Source organism: Salarias fasciatus, chromosome 3, assembly GCF_902148845.1.
Source record: "Salarias fasciatus chromosome 3, fSalaFa1.1, whole genome shotgun sequence".
Lineage (NCBI taxonomy): Eukaryota > Metazoa > Chordata > Actinopteri > Blenniiformes > Blenniidae > Salarias > Salarias fasciatus.
Window position 1 is genome coordinate 4,897,148 of NC_043747.1, and position 17,327 is coordinate 4,914,474.

At 49.4% G+C, this 17,327-nt stretch overlaps 2 protein-coding genes and 1 long non-coding RNA gene across 8 annotated transcripts in view; 2 read left to right on the top strand and 1 right to left on the bottom strand.

Moving 5' to 3' along the window:
- Positions 1-6,092: 6,092 nt before the first annotated feature.
- Positions 6,093-15,899, bottom strand: alpk1 (alpha-kinase 1). Of its 4 annotated transcripts, none has more exons than XM_030087995.1 (14): positions 15,757-15,899; positions 14,699-14,865; positions 12,856-13,010; positions 12,574-12,772; positions 12,436-12,495; positions 12,281-12,367; positions 12,119-12,195; positions 11,916-12,011; positions 11,729-11,833; positions 9,267-10,929; positions 9,018-9,165; positions 7,652-7,814; positions 7,301-7,487; positions 6,093-7,215 (listed from the first exon to the last, which is right to left on the bottom strand). In XM_030087995.1, the coding sequence occupies exons 2-14, from the start codon at positions 14,808-14,810 to the stop codon at positions 7,028-7,030; spliced, it is 3,240 nt and encodes a 1,079-aa protein (XP_029943855.1). In that variant the 5' UTR covers positions 14,811-14,865; positions 15,757-15,899; the 3' UTR covers positions 6,093-7,027. The 4 variants fall into 4 exon arrangements, with proteins under 4 accessions (XP_029943855.1, XP_029943854.1, XP_029943857.1 ...); XM_030087994.1 differs by having other exon boundaries at positions 14,699-14,868; XM_030087997.1 differs by lacking the exon at positions 15,757-15,899 and having other exon boundaries at positions 14,699-15,000.
- LOC115385910 (uncharacterized) lies at positions 7,765-11,617 on the top strand. The gene is made up of 2 exons (XR_003931205.1): positions 7,765-7,851; positions 8,971-11,617. It is a non-coding gene; the product is annotated as an uncharacterized LOC115385910 (long non-coding RNA).
- Positions 15,900-16,706: 807 nt separating the features above from the next.
- The window catches only part of LOC115383963 (RAS guanyl-releasing protein 2), a 40,272-nt gene continuing 39,651 nt past the window's right edge, over positions 16,707-17,327 (top strand). Inside the window, exon 1 of one of the 3 annotated variants that reach the window (XM_030086215.1) lies at positions 16,707-17,018. The gene's annotated coding sequence lies outside the window, so the exon portion shown is untranslated. Of the gene's footprint in view, positions 17,036-17,327 lie in introns of all 3 variants that reach the window. The other 2 variants (XM_030086206.1, XM_030086198.1) reach the window with 2 other exon arrangements.

Sequence of the window (17,327 nt, forward strand, 5' to 3'; positions counted from 1 at the left end):
TATGTGAGATATATTGTATCCAGGCTGTCTTCAGTGACAGTTGTACATTGTGACTGTCCAGGCTGAAACAAAAGAAAGTGTTTTCTGATGACCTGTGGTCCAGTTGTGGTGAACCTGTGTGAACCGTATCCCGGCTGTTAGCTGACAGCAGGGAAAACGCTTCATAACTCGTTGGAAAGCTGATTCGTTGAGTTCCTTTTGTCTTTCTATCATTTCCACCCAGTCTGTCCTCTGACCTCTGACCTCAACAGGGCTTTTTTGTATTGTTTTCGCCTTCAGAAGCAGTGAATGTGGTGGAATAAATGATGTGGCTGCAGAAGCAAAGCCATCAGTGGCGGTCTTCAACTAACACGACATGTACAGAAACCTCGGTTCTATTTCATCCTGTCAGACCGCCAGAGGCAGTGCATAAAGCACTGAATGATCATCTTTGCGCCCTCGCAGGTCGAGAATGTATACAAACAAAGTCACCTGTGACCTCCCGGTGGCCTACGCGCACCTATATAAGTCACGTGACACCGGAAGCCAGTCCCTTTTTCTTTTCTCACATCGCAGTGGTTCGAGATCAGGACTGGTGAGCGTATGCTCGTATATCAGTGTTTTTCTGCCGCTTGTTGCGGGGAGCCTCGTGACTTCGGTCGGAGTTGCAACATTGTTGTCCTTCAGAGGCTGCTCAAGCGGCTCGGACGGCCGGCGTGTTTCCACGCGGGTGCGGGCACCGACGGCTGGTTTCATTTTCATCTTGTTTCTTCTTCCCCGGAGTGGTGAGTATTGCGTTTTCCTGCAGCTGTGTTCGGCTTGCGTGGGTTAATTGGTGGCTCCAGTACAGCGTGTGTTCACGCGTGTCTGGGACGCCGGTGTGTGGCTACTTGCCTTTTCTTTTTTCATTTTCTCCACGAGCGGCCATTTTCGTCTCTGCTCTGTGTTGTGGACCTCCCTGCGGCCGGTGCGTCTCCGATTGGCGGTCTGCGGGGGGGTAGTGTGTATGGCGGTGCCCCGCGGGTCCCGAGTCACGAGTGGCGTCTTCTGCCCGACCTGATTCGGCGTGCTGCCTGTCGGCTCTGGTCGTGGGTGGCGTTTTCTGCCCGACCCGACTGGATTGCGGCTTCGGGTGTGACGCCAGGATGGACACCCTAGCCTGTAGAGCCTGTCTGGTGCCTCTCCAGCAGGACGATGGTCATGACCTTTGCCCGTCCTGTTTGGGTATTGAGCATCTGCGCCAGGGACTTACGGAGCAGGCTAGCCCTAACTGCTTTATTATGCCCCGAGCGGTGCGCGTTTCACGCCTTGCCGCTCTGGAGCCGACGACTGATGCGCTGTCTGATTACATGCCAGCTGCTCAGCCGAAGCGCCCGGCTACGGGGACCCCGGCTGGAGCTACCCGGATTAGACGCAAAAAGGGTGAGTCCGACCCGACACTCGTTAACAAGGTGGAGGTTCTGTCTGCGAAGTTGGCGCAGATGAAGCCTCTCCTCCTTAATATCCAGCCGCAGTCGGGCGGTGGTAATGCAGGTGTTGAGTCGGCGCGGGACACTGTGTCCTGGTGTGAGGAGGACGCGGTGTCTGTGGCGGCGTCTGATTCTCTGTTTCGAACGGACGCTGAGGAGCTGGAGTCTAGGGCCTCGGAGTCTGGGTCTCTCACCTCCGTTGGTCTCCAGGAGTGTGACGAGGCCCTTGGCCCCTCGGTGGTCCGCGCTGCTCTCGCCCACCTGCATCTGGACGTTCCGCAGGTCCCGGAAGCGTCAGATAGCACTTTCTTCAGGCACCAGAGGGCACGGCCGGCTTGCGCTGTCCCTCCGTCCTCGGAGTATGTCAAGCAGCTGCATGCCTGTTGGACTGATACCAAGGCACTGTCGCGGTTGACGTCTGACGGCAGGGCTCTGGCATCCATGCAGGGTGCACCTCAATATGGCCTGGGCCACTTGCCCCCTGTGGAGCTGGCCATTGCTTCTTTGATTGTGTCTCCTGATGAGGCCCTTCGGTCTGACCCTCGCTGCCCTAACTCACAGTGTCGGCTGACTGACGAGCTCCTGTGTAGGGCCTATGACACAGGTGCGCTTATGGAACGGATGGGTTATTCCCTGTCCCATTTCATGTTGGGTCTCTCGGCTGCGCTGGAGTCCTCAGCGGTCGGGGACCAGACACTGGATCTGCTGGATGCGTCGCTGCAAACGTTCGCATTGATGTCGCGTGAGCTGGGTCGCCTTCTCTCCACGCTTACGCTTACACGCCGACAGGTTTGGCTGGCTCAGTCCCCACTGTCGGAGGCGTATCGGAGGACCCTGAGGGGCGTTCCAGTTGTCCCTGGTGAACATTTTGGGGCAGCTGCCACTGAGGCGCTTGAATGCACTGCCCAGGCCACTCAGACAAGACACCGGCTTGTGGGCCTCCATAGGCACCCTGCGCCGGCCCGTGGCGCCGCGACGGCACGTCAGGAATCTGCTAGATGGTCGAGGGTGTCTCCTCGGCCTGCGCCATCCGGCCAGCGTCCCCCCAGACCCTCCCTGGGTCGGGGGTCACGTAGGTGAGGCCGGGCGGCCGATGGTGGGATTGTTTACCCGGGGGCAGCTGGACTACTGGACCCGCAACACTTCGGATGCCTGGGTACTGGCCACACTGTCCCTGGGTTACCGCCTCCAATTCCACCGTCGGCCACCCGTACCCGGTCGGGTCGCGTGGACGGTCATCCACGACCCCACGAGGGCACGGGCGCTGGATGCCGAAATCGCGGCCTTACTGGACAGGGGCGCTATTGTGCCCGTCGACCCCCGGCTGGATCCGGGGGGCTTTTATTCTCGTTATTTTCTGGTGCCAAAGAAGACCGGCGATCTGCGTCCGGTCTTGGATTTGAGGGGTCTCAATGTTTTTCTGAAACGGCTTCCTTTTCGCATGCTGCGCACACAAGAGATGCTGCAGGCGATTTCCCGGGGCAATTGGTTCACATCCATCGACCTGACGGACGCATGCTTTCATGTGCCAATTGCGGCACAGCATCAGCGGTTCCTGCGGTTTGCGTTCAGGGGTTGCCACTACCAGTTTCGCGTCCTTCCATTTGGCCTCTCCCTGTCACCCAGGGTGTTTTCCCGTTGTGTCGCTGCTGCGCTGGCTCCGCTGCAGGCGACCGGGTTGACGATCCTCCCGTACATCGATGATTGGCTGGTGTGCGCCCCCTCTTGGGCTCAGGCTGTACTAGATACCCAGGCTGCCTTAGCTCATGCCGCACGGCTGGGCCTGCGGGTGAACCTGGCCAAGAGCAGTCTCATGCCCGCGCAACGCACGGTGTTTCTAGGGGTGGAGTTGGATTGGTAACCATGCTCGCTCGGCCCTCTGCCCCGAGAGTAGACAGTATCATGGACATGCTGGGCGTCTTCCATGCCGGCAGACTCCTGCCATTCATCCTGTACCTGCGTCTTCTGGGGAAGCTCACTGCTGCCTCCACGGTCGTACCGTTGGGTCTGCTTTCCCTGCGGCCACTGCAAATGTGGCTCAATGGGTTTTGCCTGGATCCCTCCAGGTTTGTGCACAGGTACAGACGGCTCCGCGTGTCGACCCCATGCCTCGAATCCCTGTCCCAATGGAGGGACAGGGCGTGGATTGTGGTGGGTGTTCCACTGGGCTCCCTTCCGTCTCAGAGGGAGGTGGTCCACACCAACGCGTCTCTCACAGGGTGGGGCGCGACATGGCAGGGGCGTTCGGCTCAGGGGACGTGGGCCCCGACGTTGCACCTGGACCACATCAATGCGCTGGTGCTATTGGCAGTACAGTTTGCGTTGGACCACTTCTTGCCGCTACTGCGGCACAGACATGTGTTGGTGCGTTCCGACAGTACCACTGTGGTTCACCACATCAATCACATGGGTGGGACGCGTTCTCGGAGGTCGGTGTCACTGACGCGGCAGCTTCTGTCCTGGGCTGCCCCGCGGTTTCTCAGCTTGAGGGCTGCACACATTCCGGGCGCGCAGAACTTGGTGGCAGATCTTCTGTCTCGCCAGCGGCCCCGGGCCGGGGAGTGGCGCCTCCACCCACAGGTGGTTGATCGCATTTGGGCATTGTTTGGCAGGGCTGCGGTAGATTTGTTTGCGGCCAGGGACAACGCCCGTTGTCCCCTGTGGTTTTCCCTCGAGGATGGCAGTGGCCCACTGGGGCAGGATGCGCTGGCGCACGACTGGCCCCGGTCTCCCCTGTATGTCTTCCCTCCCATTCCCCTGATCTTTCCAACTCTGATGAGGGTCCTTCACGGGGGTCACCGTCTCCTCCTGGTGGCTCCGTTTTGGCCGGGGAGGGTTTGGTTCCCGTTGCTGCACAGGCTCTGTTGCAGCTCTCCCGTTCCTCTGCCCTCCAGGTGGGATCTCCTGTCACAACTGGGGGGGCGGTTGGTGCATCCCAGTCCGGAGCGCCTGCAGCTGTGGGTGTGGCCACTGCAGGGCCCTTCTCCAAGTTTGGGGGGGCAGTAGGACGCACTGTCTTCAGTGCTTGTGCCCCTGCTACACGGCACTTGTACTCGAATCGGTGGAAACTGTTTGAGGCCTGGTGCCGGGGACGGGGACTTGAGGCTGATCGTTGCCCGGTTGCCTCTGTCTTGGACTTCCTACAGGGCCTGTTGGATTGGGGTCGCTCGCCATCCACCCTGAAGGTATATGTGGCGGCGATTTCCTGCTGGCATCAGGGGTTCCACGGTTGCTCGGTGGGCTCTGACAGGAATGTGTCTCTGTTTTTGAAGGGCGCCAGGCGGCTCCATCCCCCGGCACATCCCATGGCGCCATCGTGGGACCTGACGGTGGTGTTGGAGGCCCTGCGGGCTGCGCCGTTTGAGCCATTGGGACAGGCGGATCTGAAATGGCTTTCTGTTAAGACAGCCTTCCTTCTGGCCATGGCGTCTGGTAAGCATGTTGGGGAACTGCAGGCGTTGTCTGTTCATGAGTCTTGCTTTAAGTGGAATGCTGAGGGCTCTGGTGTTACACTGTGGCCTGATGCCACTTTCCTTCCCAAGGGGGCTACAGCCGGGGGCGAGATCCAACCCCTCGAGCTGGCACGCTTGGGGCCACCAACAGCGGACGAGCCGTTGTGCCCGGTTCGTGCCTTGGAGGTGTATATCCGGGCCACGGCTTCAGTGCGCCACTCTAATTGCCTGTTTGTGTGCTATGGCGGTCCTCGCAGGGGCCTGGCGCTGTCCAAACAGCGACTTGCTCACTGGGTGGTGGACACTATTCAACAGGCTTATGTTTCGCAGGGCCGTCCGCCTCCGGATGGTGTGCGGTGTCACTCGACCAGGGGGCTCTCCACCTCGTGGGCTGCGATGGCGGGGCTTCCCCTCCACGTCATCTGTGCGGCTGCCTCATGGACGTCGCCGTCTACATTTTCCCGGTTCTACCGTGTGAATGTGGCGGTGCCTCATCCGCTTCAAGGGGTCCTGGGGCGACAGTCATCGTCTTGAGGTGAGAACTTGTTCTGCGGGGGTTGTTTTCGATTCCTCGGGACTTTGTTGGTATGTGTCATCCAGTGCTTTATGCACCGCCTCTGGCGGTCTGACAGGATGAAATACAACGAAAGTTACGCATGCAACTGCGGTTCTATGAATCCTGGATGACCGCCAGAATGTCAGGTCCCTCGGAATCCTCGTGTGCTCGCGAGAAAGTCTAAGGGACTGGCTCCCGGTGTCACGTAACTTATATAGGTGCGCGTAGGCCACCGGGAGGTCACAGGTGACTTTGTTTGTATACATTCTCGACCTGCGAGGGCGCAAAGATGATCATTCAGTGCTTTATGCACCGCCTCTGGCGGTCATCCAGGATTCATAGAACCACAGTTACATGCGTAACTTTCGGTCTATTGCCTCCACGTTGTTGCATTCATAATAAAAATTTAATGACAACTCGCATGCATCTTAAACAATCAGTTTCAATGAACTCATGTCAATGAAGTGTGATAAAATCCGCCGCAGCGAGCTTCAGAGAGGGCTTGTGTCAGGCTGGATGGCTGTTTTTAACAGGACAGGTGTAGATTACATCAGAGTATGAGGTGATGCTGAACACTCCCATTCAAGTTATACAGGAATCAGATTACACAGTGAGAACAACAGCGAACACATCTCTTCAGAAGAAAAACATTTTATTACATAATGCAGTCATGCGATTTTCAGAGAGTCAAAAGGTTTATTCATTCATTGCAAACTCGTATATTATACTGACATTTCAAATATTTTTGCAAACAATTGTTGAAGTCCATAATTTATTCTGTCAGAAAATTAAAATAATGTGGAAAAGGTTCAATACTTTACAATCAAACTGTCAAACTAATCAACATTAGCATTTTTTAATAGTCTCAATCTAGTTCAGATAATGACAGAATGATTGTATTCTAATACATTTAATTGAATCTCTTACATTTGAGATGAAAAGTATCCAATTAACAGACTTAAAAAAATATTGCCAATGAATTCCTTCAATACAATCATACCTCATTTTATCGCAAATCACAAATCGCTGGCAAATCTTTTTCAAAGGCAAACAGGCTTGAAGGCTAGACCAGTAAAATTAAAGAAGAAAAAAAATGTATTTATATTAGTGCAAACATTGTGAGAAACAATTAACATTAGGTCACAAAAATTACACAAAACCTGAAACGTAAAAAAAGAAAAAGAAAAAAAAAACTATGCAATTTTACATTATATTCATGGACACAAAAAGCAGCCAAATGTACAAAAACATTTATCAATAATTTAATTAATCTATTCATTTCCCATTTCTAATTAATTAAAAAAAAAAAAAAATCTGAAATATTTACAGCACAGCCTCTTTTCATGATGCAGGAATCCTGCAGGCTTTCATAATCTCACTCCCACAATACAACTTCAATAAGGTAGCAAGCTTTAACTGACAAATTCTTGCAATTCTTGGTTATTAGTGTTGTGTTTGCTATTCATGGAATCTTTTTAGGTTTAGTTCGGCACTAGTACGTTGGGAAATGTTTGGTATTCGTGAGAACACTCAATGCCAGCATCATTTCAAAGTTTCTGTTGGACAACGTTTCACAACCTGTCCATCGGACGCAGCTCCAGCAGCTGACAGATCTCATTGCATTGTGGTCCATGTTGATTATTCACAAAGTCTCTTAAGCCTTTTTGGGAGAAGTTTGATCTACTTGCAGGGACTTTGGTAGAGTGAATCTGGGGATCAGTGAGGTAAGTCAGTCCTTTGCCGTTGGCCGTCACCCACCCTATGAAACAAAATAAAAACACACTCGCAGTGACTTTCATGGGATTGTGGACCAGTCCTCGGTGACACACATGGACATACTGTACCTTGCAAGTCTACCACGATTTCCTGTTGGTCAGAAAACTGGTAGGTGAAGTGCCCAAAGGCAAGGCCATACTCAGTGGCCTGGAACCGCGGATCGATTTTATAAGTGTTGTTGGTTAGTTTGACAAAGTCCCCAAGCATGTAGGGCTCCGCCGTAATGCAACCAACAATCTTGTTCCCATCCAAGATCTAGTTGAACACAGAAGAGCAAGAACATTTGAAGCCTGTTTGATCTTGTAAAAAACTCTTCATCTCAGATAACAAATGTGTTATACATATTTAGTTTTAGCCATTGAACGACATTCAACGTTCGTGTAATATGCCTCTCTTTTGATGTTCACACAGTTCCTCACCAGCAGCGCCTCTGATGGAATGAAGAAGATCTGCGCCATGACCTCCTTGTCGTAGAGACTCTTATTGAATTCAGTCACATAGTACTGGGCTGTCATCTGCCTCTCCACGTCTTTCAGGTGAAACTGGACACCCCTTGGCTCCTTGTAATCTTTCCCCACATAGCTATGGGCATTATTCCAGACATGAGTTAGACTTAAAGGTGCATTAAGGAGTTTTTGAACTTTAAAAATACTTATTTTTCACCATAAATATGTTACAAATATTCAATGATGTGTAGAATGTACCCTGACATATTCATTGTAAGTACCACAAACATTGATAAATTCACTTGAAAGCTGAAGTGCCGGTCCGGCACCAGAATTTCTTGTGGAGATTTTGAGAGGATGTGACGTAAGGCGCTTCCCGCTGGCCTGACTAACTTAACTTTCGTTTTGTCCGCCATTACTCTGCCAGATGCCTAGCGAGCAACAACTGAGCAGTACTGAGGATGGATCTTCCAGAAAGTAAGAAAAGACCGGCTTCTAGCACTGCCACAACTACAGCACAGACCCCACCAGGCAAAAGAAACTTAAAGCTAGGGTTGGCGATCTTGGAAAACTAGCATGTAGCACGAATGTAGCATCTCCCCAAGGCTCCGCCTAGTTCCGCCCAGCTCCCACCCCATTGGAGGAGCTCCCGTTGGGAGCGGAGACGCGGAGACATTCGCGGCACTTCCGCGTCCAATGCGTTCCTGGCGTAACCTGTCCTCAGCGCTTCGTTTCTTTGTTTTTCTTTATTTGCACAACGCCAAGTTATGACACACTCAACGGTAAGTAAACCCCCAAAACATTCTTCTCCACCATTCTGCAACGACGCTCCGTCCTTCTACGCGCGCACTGAACCAGGGTCAGTGCACGCCATTGACATGTACGCGCTGGGGGCAGGTCGAACGGCGAAGGGATTTGATTGGTTTGATTGGTTTTAAAAAAAGGTGTCCCGGCAAGACTATTGGTTGCTGTTTTTCCTGTTTTACTCCTGCTGTAGATAGTGGATATTTTCCAAACTACTTTAATAACACGCTATGAATTGCTTCCCATCGGCTCATAAAGATCATTTTAACCAGTATTTAAAAAAATGTATCTCATTCAGATCGCCAACCCTAGCTTTAAAGGTTACTTGCGTGCTACTAAAAGAGCAAGGAAGGAGTTTCCCTCTTCCGTGCACCTAATTGGACGCAAGCCACAGACACGAGCGTTTCACTAAGCTGCAGTTACGCCCAAGGCCTGCAGGGGCCGTTGTTTCGCATGAAACGTGCAAACTCCTCAATGCACCTTTAAAGACATAATACAGTATTTGAAGGGTTGCCAAACCCATGCAGCTTCATACCTGCTCAACCTCTCCTCCTGGTGTAAAAACTGCACCCATAGTGCTCTTCTCTGATTGCCGTCCATTTTCATATCCTCTCCGATGTAAAGGCAGGTTTCCCTGGCTGTCCACAGTCCGGTGGTCTTAGAGAACTTCAAATGAAGAGCGTCTAGTGGAGCGAAAGAACAGAGAGAAGCAAATATTCCACACATAAAAATATTTCCACAACACTGATCATAGATCACAATAGCGGCAATGACATGAACTTACTACAGGCAGTCGAGAGTGTCTTGAGTTTGAACTCGGTTTTATCACTGTGTAACCTCTTCAGCAGGCACTCATGGCAGACTCCGGCCAGCAGTGCTCGGTAATCCTGCTGGGACAAGACGAACTGCCCCGCCGGGCTGCCATCAGTGAAGGTGCTGTGGTTCAGACAGCTGAAGCAGAGGGGGTTCTTCTCCTGAGGCGGGTTCGCCTTTTCACAAGCACTGGCACTGGGTTCCTGTTTGATATGGATGTCCTCTACCATCTCAAATGAGCCATGCTCTGAATCAGTCTCAGTTTCTGCTTTGGGATCGACATTAGAGCTCTTCACATGCTTGTGTTTGGAAGAGGCTTCCTGTCCAGATGTGTGGTTCTTATCCATGTGATCAGGAGCTGAATTGCTTTTTTCCGAGACATTTGTGTTCAGGAAGGAGAAACTCCCGTCAGAATCTTGTGACTTGCTTCTTTGGCCGGTTCCTGCTTTTGACTGGCTAATTGGCTCACGTTTCCCAGATGAGGAGAAGTTGAGGTCAGCTGAAATTTTCTCCCATGATGATTGGGAACCAAAACTGTCACCGAGGGAACTGGAGGAACTACGAAGAGTTAGCTGGGATAAGGACACCAATTCTCCAGTGCTCTTCATCTCTATTTCAGCTCCGATCACTTCAAACCCACCAGAATCAGTACTGGCACTGGACGAGGAAGTGGGGGGCTTTGAAGAATTTGGAGGAGCCTGTGAACTGACCCCAGAGTCACGACCCGGAGAGTTTGGCATCGTGTTTTCATCAGCAGGTTGAGGCACGCTGTCTGATTCAGAATCATCAGGCTCAGTATCTACGTAGATCTGATTGCAGACATTGGCTCCTTGCCTCACAGCAGCGTTTGCTATAACTCCACCGCTGTTGGGCCAAGGAGAGCCTGAACTGGGCGGGGAGATACTCTGACATGATAAACCGAGCTCATCTTTGTTTTCAACATTGGGATGCAGGTTATGAGGTAAATGTCCACTGGATGAACTGCGATCTGGGAGCTTTTCTTCTGGTGGTGTTTTGACTTGGCCAGTCTCTGTGTTATGTTCTGCGTTGGGAGCAGTTGTCTTCAGCGCTGCAATGCACAGCTGTGACCCATGTGCCTCATCTTCGGCCCCTCCACAGTTTGCGTCATAGGTCTCGATCACCGATGCATGATACCGCTCAAATCTTTGTATCATTTCTGAGAAACCTTCCGTAGTGAACTTTACTGAGATGTCTTCGATGTTTCTGTAGCTGTCAGGGATGAACGACCCCTTGTCTGAATTCTCAAATGGCTCCACTCGCAGCAGACTTTTGACTTGGGCCACCTGGTGCATGATCTCAGCGGAAAGGGAGGTTTTCTCTTCTGTGGTGGGTTGGCAGTATTGGTAGAATTTTTCTATTGCTACCTGGCAAGCTTGAGATGCCTGTGCAACAACATTGGGAGGAGTCCCGAGCCATTTGCGAGTGACGGTGAGGGAATATGCAGCCTTGAGGAAGGTGTGAAGCTCCTGCTGGCTGGTGACCACGTCACGCTCTGCTTTGGTGAGCAGCCCGATCGCAAACGCTTCTTCAGCCTGCAGGAGGAATGAGTGCTTCTGGGAGTCAGGGCACTCCACAGAGAAACTGTAGGACAGCAGGCAGGTCCCCTGAGTCACCTGAAGAAAGACGTCAAGGGAAGAAATGAGGGAAGGACCACAGTTTAGCACCTCAAAACAACACATTAATACCTTTAAAGAAAACTCAACCCAGACTATGAGCCTGGTGTCAAATTACAAACCATTAGGGACTGAAAAATAAGATGGAAGCTTAAAGTACAGTTTTGAACAGAAGATGAATCTAAAATTCTGTTTCTGTTCTCTTCATACTTGGATGAAATTCAACAACATAAAAATACTGTGGGAACCGAAAGTCTATTTCTGTGTTCGATTAGAGAGGAGGATTTATGTGCCTCCCATAAGAAGTCTGAGCAGACTTTGATCAGTAGGCGGGATGAATAACTTCTCCGTTTGGCTTGTCTTACCATAACACCTCCAGCTACAGGCTGTTGGTTCTGGTTGATCCATTGATGCAACAGCTGTGATCCAACATTTGGTGCATACCGGGGAATTCCAAACAAGGTTTCCTAACAGCTTTATTCAAGTGTAGAGCAGTGGTTCTGAAAACGAAGTCTTTTGTCTAAATTTCTGATGAATGACTGTTTAAAAGCATCACTAGCTTGCAATATGAGTGTACACATGAGTGTATATTCCACTTGCATTCACAACAAACGCCACAGGGAAATGTCTCCATCTGGCTGTCACACCAAAAAAAAAAAAAAAAAAAAAAAAAGGCTTCCATAGCAACCCTTAAATTTAAACTAGCTGGAGAACACTGGATGACTTGACTGCACCATTTTGCAGTGCTTCTTTTTTAAAACACCATCCCGGGTCAGTTGTAGGCATCCCTGAGACTTACCGCGTTGGTCAACACGAACAGTGACGTATACTGACTGTACACCACGGCCATCTTAGCTGCCTGGGCAGCTGAGAGGAGGCGATGACTCCCATCCCCAAGTAAAGACTGCACAGAGGAATTAAGAGTAAAGGATAGGTTTGAGAAATCCTACAATGCATGTGAAACTTCTGTTGCCAGTCGGACTCACAAAATCGATATCGGGATTGGTGCTGAAAGCACGGAAGTCCTCATCGTTCATAGACACCAGGATGTTGGCCAGAATACCCAGAGAGGTACTGATACCCTTTGAAGTCAACAGCAGAGCAAAACAAAGGTTTATAACACTGTTAGCTAAGTTTATGCCTTCATAACAGGGCCGCTGCTATAGCAGTACAGAAGAAATCAAGTGACCTTTTTATCAGGTTGAGGAAGTGAGTAGTAGCCAACCAGAGAAGCCCAGATTAGCTCCGCCGCTTCTCGCCACAGGCCTGGATAAAACGAACCCCAGAAAGACAATTAAAGTCATAAAACAGAACTGAACTGATTGCAATGATGTAGTAAAACTGATCTGACCCAGTTTTTGGAGAATCGTCCCCCGCACTTGCACACTGACGGCCTGCACCAGCACCTTGTCACTTTCAGATTGGTACACCCAACAACCTGCAAACAGACACTCAGCTTGCCGTTCACCATCGAACACCTTCGACGTGACGGGGGAGGGGAATTACCTGTGGCGCCGCTGTTTTTGATCAGGCTGCTCAGGATGTACTCGGCCTTCTGCAACTTGCCTGAGGGACCAGGTGAGATTAGACGAGTTTACATCGAGAGCTATAAGACATGAAAGTGCAACTATGAAACTGGGTTACCGGAGTTGAAGTGTACCCGGGCCTGCCTGATGACCAGCTGCGGGGCGATCGGGGCGTCTCGCCAGTGCTTGTGCAGCAGCTTGGCGATCTTCAACAGCCTGCTGGATTCGTCGATCCAGTAAATGAAGCGGTCCATGAGAAAGACCACCGCCAGCGCCGAGCGGGCCTCCTGAGCCAGGATGGAGGATTTCAGGAGAGCCTGGCGGCAGAGGAAACACACACCAGTCCAAACATGGTTTCTCCTTCAAACCGTGACCGTATGTGCCAGGATGTGGCTGGTACCAGCAGCTGGGGCAGGTGCTTGCCGATGAGATCGCTCAGGTTGGTCTTGTCGGCGGCGCTGACGGAGTGCTTGTACTGCCACTTCTCCGGCACGAAGGGCCACTTCATGTCCACGGCGTCCTGCAGCAGAGAGGCCAGCTCCGCACACAGGGCGCCTGCCGGCCGCACAAGAGCACTGCTTTCAGACAACGGGGCAGCGATTTCATGTAAAAATGCAAGGGTTTCATAGCGTTCTGGATGTCCGTTAACATGGACACGGTGCTCAGAGTCACTGAAAACACAAGTGTTGGAAAACAAGTGGAACTTTTCGAAAACTCTAAGCCTCGGTCTTCATGTAAAACGGGATAAAATGACACTTTTTTTTTTCAATGTTCGGGCCTCAGTCCATACGAATGTCAGTGAACTCGCCATTATTAATGTGTCGAGTGTATTGTAAGGATGTGTGTGAGACTTCATTACAAAAACAATCAACAGCGCCCACTAATGGCCTGGCATGCTTACTACATCATTTTCAGATTGTCTCAAACTCATTTACACAAGTTTCAAATTGTTGCAGTGTTTTCTTTTCAGAAAAAATAAGACAATTTTTTTACTTGAATTGTCATGTAAACAGAGAATTGATGAAGATTAAGAATGCTAAAATAAAAAAAGGAACTTTAAAAAGTGAGAAGGAATGCTAACTTTACATGCAGCGCTTCTTTTATGCATTGGTTTTATATAGAGCTTTTCAGGACACTCAAAGACTCTTTACATTGCATTATTCATTCACTCCATACTGGGTGGTGGTAAACTACTCTTGTAGCCACAGCTGCCCTGGGGTAGACTGACGGAAGCGAGGCTGCCAGTCTGCGCCATCTGCCCCTCCGACCACCACCAACCATTAAATCTCACACTACTTTCATACCAGGCAAGGTGGGTGAAGTGTCTTGCCCAAGGACACAACGCTTCAAAAGCTTCAATCAAATGCTTTTCTTTTTATAGGTAATGTATTTGTTGCTGGTTTATATATTTGGTCAAATGCTTATTTTAACTTTCAACCTGTCAGTCAATCACTCGATCAGTCTTTATTTTAAAATTTCGGTAACACTTTACTTGAAGCACCCAGTATCACACATTATAAGTACATTTATAAAGCATTATAATGCCATTATAGCACGTGTAGCTATAGTTATAAACACTCATAAATGATCACAATGCCAGGACCTAACCCTAACCCTAACCCTATACTGTATAGTGGGTTATAAAGCATTGTGATCATTTATGAGTGTTTATAACTACTTATAATGCGCTATACTGGGTGCTTCAAGTAAAGTGTTACCAAAATTTCAAACCTTTAAAAGTAGCTTAAAGTTAATAACAACACACACATCCACACACAGTCGCACACACACATGCACATGTATGAGCAAAAACACTAGAAAAAAATGATTAAATCAAATTTTTAAAAAAAACTACACACAATAGTAATCTAAATGGAATTGCTTTATTTGATCCTTAAATCTGTAATAGATATTTAATTAAATATATAGATCGTACTAAAAGAGTCAGAGCAGTAAATGTGTGTGTGTGTATGTGTGTGTGTGTGTGTGTGTGTGTGTGTGTGTGTGTGTGTGTGTGTGTGTGTGTGTGTGTGCGCGCGCGCGCATTGCACTCCTGGTCCTGGCCAGTTCTGCAGTCCTGCATGATTTCAGAGTTCTCCTGCTCCAAAACACCTGAATGCATGGAGCGTACTGTCAGGTGAGCTGAAGTCGGAGCACACAGGAGGACCAGGGGGACCATCTGGACCAGCTGGACCCACACCTGAACCCGGTCTGCTTCGCTCCAGCGCCACCTGGTGCCTGACCTGTGCATCTGCAGTGTTGCAGCCTGTGTTCCTCTGACGGCTGGCTGTACTTCAGTTTCTTTGCTGCCTGGAGGCACTCCCCCAGCAGGGCTCCCAACTCCCGACTGTCCATGCCAGTCAGCACACGCACGCGCTTGTTGCCAGATCTGAGGGGATTTCCACCTTTTCTGCTGTGTAATTAGAGGCATTTGAGAAGTCAGCAGGGATTTCACAATCTGGTCTATTTGCACATTTCAACATATAAAAATATATAATAAGTGAAGTCCACAAAATTCATGCAAAAATAGCTTTAAAAAACGTGATGCCATCTATAATCTTTTTTAAATGTGAAGTTTAAGGACATTAATATGCTTTCTGTTCGCAATTTTTATGAATCAAACTAAACTGAAGAGATTAAAAACCGTTGAGTTTATTTTCCCAGTGGAATGCAATTACATTTTGTTTGCACATGAAGCAACAGTACTGACAACACACATCTGAAGGCTGCAGGAACTTCCAGTGACAAACTGGGAAGTTTCTTCAATTTCCCAGAAGTCGACAAGATATGGTACTCAATATAACCTCACTGTGAATAAAAAGAACTCAACAGAACATGATAAATATAAATTCTAAACGACACATATTTAATAAACGAGTTAAAACTGTTTTTTTTTTCAACAGGCAAACAAGTGAACAGAAACACCAATATTTTTAATAGTGACCAACTTCTGTAAATAGTATCATCTTAACAAGCATCATTTCATTTCTATGTTTGATCAAGAAGGTGATTAAAATGCTATTTGCTATTTCTATGTTGATTTTTTTATAGAAACTCTCCAAACAGGGAAATTTGGACTTCGGCATCTGAGAAATTTACGACTTCCCGATTCGCATGAACGCACCACAGTGTCGTCCAGGAGGAATGTTTAAAATAATTTCTCATAATTTCAACTTGATAATAAGACATAAACACTTCCACGTCCATGGAGTAAGGATTTTATTTTACTTGCAATAAATTGTTAAACGGAATATGCCAGCTGAAAACAGTAATAAAACCAAACAGTGTGGAACAAACTTACTGTCAGATGAGACAACGCGGCCGCAGGAATCAACAAGAAGGTGTTTTATGATCTGTCGCTTCAGGAAATAACAACAAGAAACAAATACCAGTGCTTTTATTCCCCAGATAAACTGTCCATTGAGCGAAACGAAAGTTTGGAGGATTTAAAGTCCGTTTCTTCCTGGAAGGGGCTGGACCGCACTGTGCTGCGTTCATGTGCCGTCGGAAATATCTCTTTGTGAGCTTCGCTTTAAGTCAAATAAAGGTCAAAGTGAACACAAAATATCAGATTTATCTGAAGTATCAAAGCAAAACTCTGAATTATTATTAGATTTTGTGATTATTTGTTTTTCATTCACACTCTTGTTTGATAAAGAGAAAATAAACAGGATCTTTTTTCCATTCTTGTTTTTATTATGTGAAAATTGATTTGTTGCCACCAAAGAAGAACACACAGATAGTTCAAGTATAAGACACACAATAATTCCGTTTCACCTAACTACCAATAGGATATTTTCTATTATATATGTGTTAGTTACTGTAATTGTTATGTTGTCTTATGCGCACTGCTTTTGCTTTATTTTGTGCAAACGATGGCGATTCAGTCCATTTTGTCTTTCCCTGTTGGCCCTGAATGCAACATGCGACGGCGGCACCAGCAGCAACAGGTAGATGGAGTGTGTGATGTGTGTGATGTGTGTGAGTGTGTGTGTGAGATGAGAGAGGAAATTCAATACGAGCACCTGAAGAGACCATAAGCTGCACATCTCCCATCTTTGCGCAGTGTGATCCGTTCCATCGCATTCCCGGAAATATCTGCACAGCCGCGCAAGAGTGTCGCGCGCACGGCGAAGTTTGTGAAGGCATCATTATAACACTGAGCGTGCAGGCGCAACACTGACGAGGCGTCGCGTGCCTGACAGCGCGGGGCTCATTGTGATGGTGTGTAACGGTGCGTGCGTGCATGTGCATGTGCACGTGCGTGTGCGTCCGGGGCTGCGGTGTTGCTGTGATACTGCCAATAGGCGGGACCGTGGCTCCGCAGTGTGATGGTGCGCGCCGCACAGCTGGATTGCGCGCAGAGGAAGGTCTGACTGGCACGAGGCTGTCCGCTCCAGCTGCGGACGCTGTTTTTTTGTTTTTCTGCGCGTCACAACTTGCGCACGCGGATAAGACTTTATTTTTGAGACAGAGACAGCAGATCCTCCAGGAGACGGATCCTCTCGACACTTGTGGAGGACTTGAGGCGCAGGACCCTGCGGATCCCCCCCTCCCGGTGATGTAAGGCTGCTTCCCCGGTAACCCCCGCCTCTGCAGCCTCTGCCCTCACAGCATGGGAAACTCCAAACTCTGACGGCCCGAACGCACTGGACGCGGAAGCGCCGCGCGCGGTAGCGCCGCGCACGGCGCTTCTGATCGCCTCCCATGTTAACCTATCTAACCGGCCGCACCGAACGCGCAGTGGAGCGCCGCGCGCGCCGCGGCTCGCGCTCTGCAGCGCGCCCGCTCCGCTTCGTTCTATTTTTCACGCGAGCCGCGAGCGCAGGGAGCGCCATGTGTCAAGCTGGATCAAGCAGATCGGACCAGACA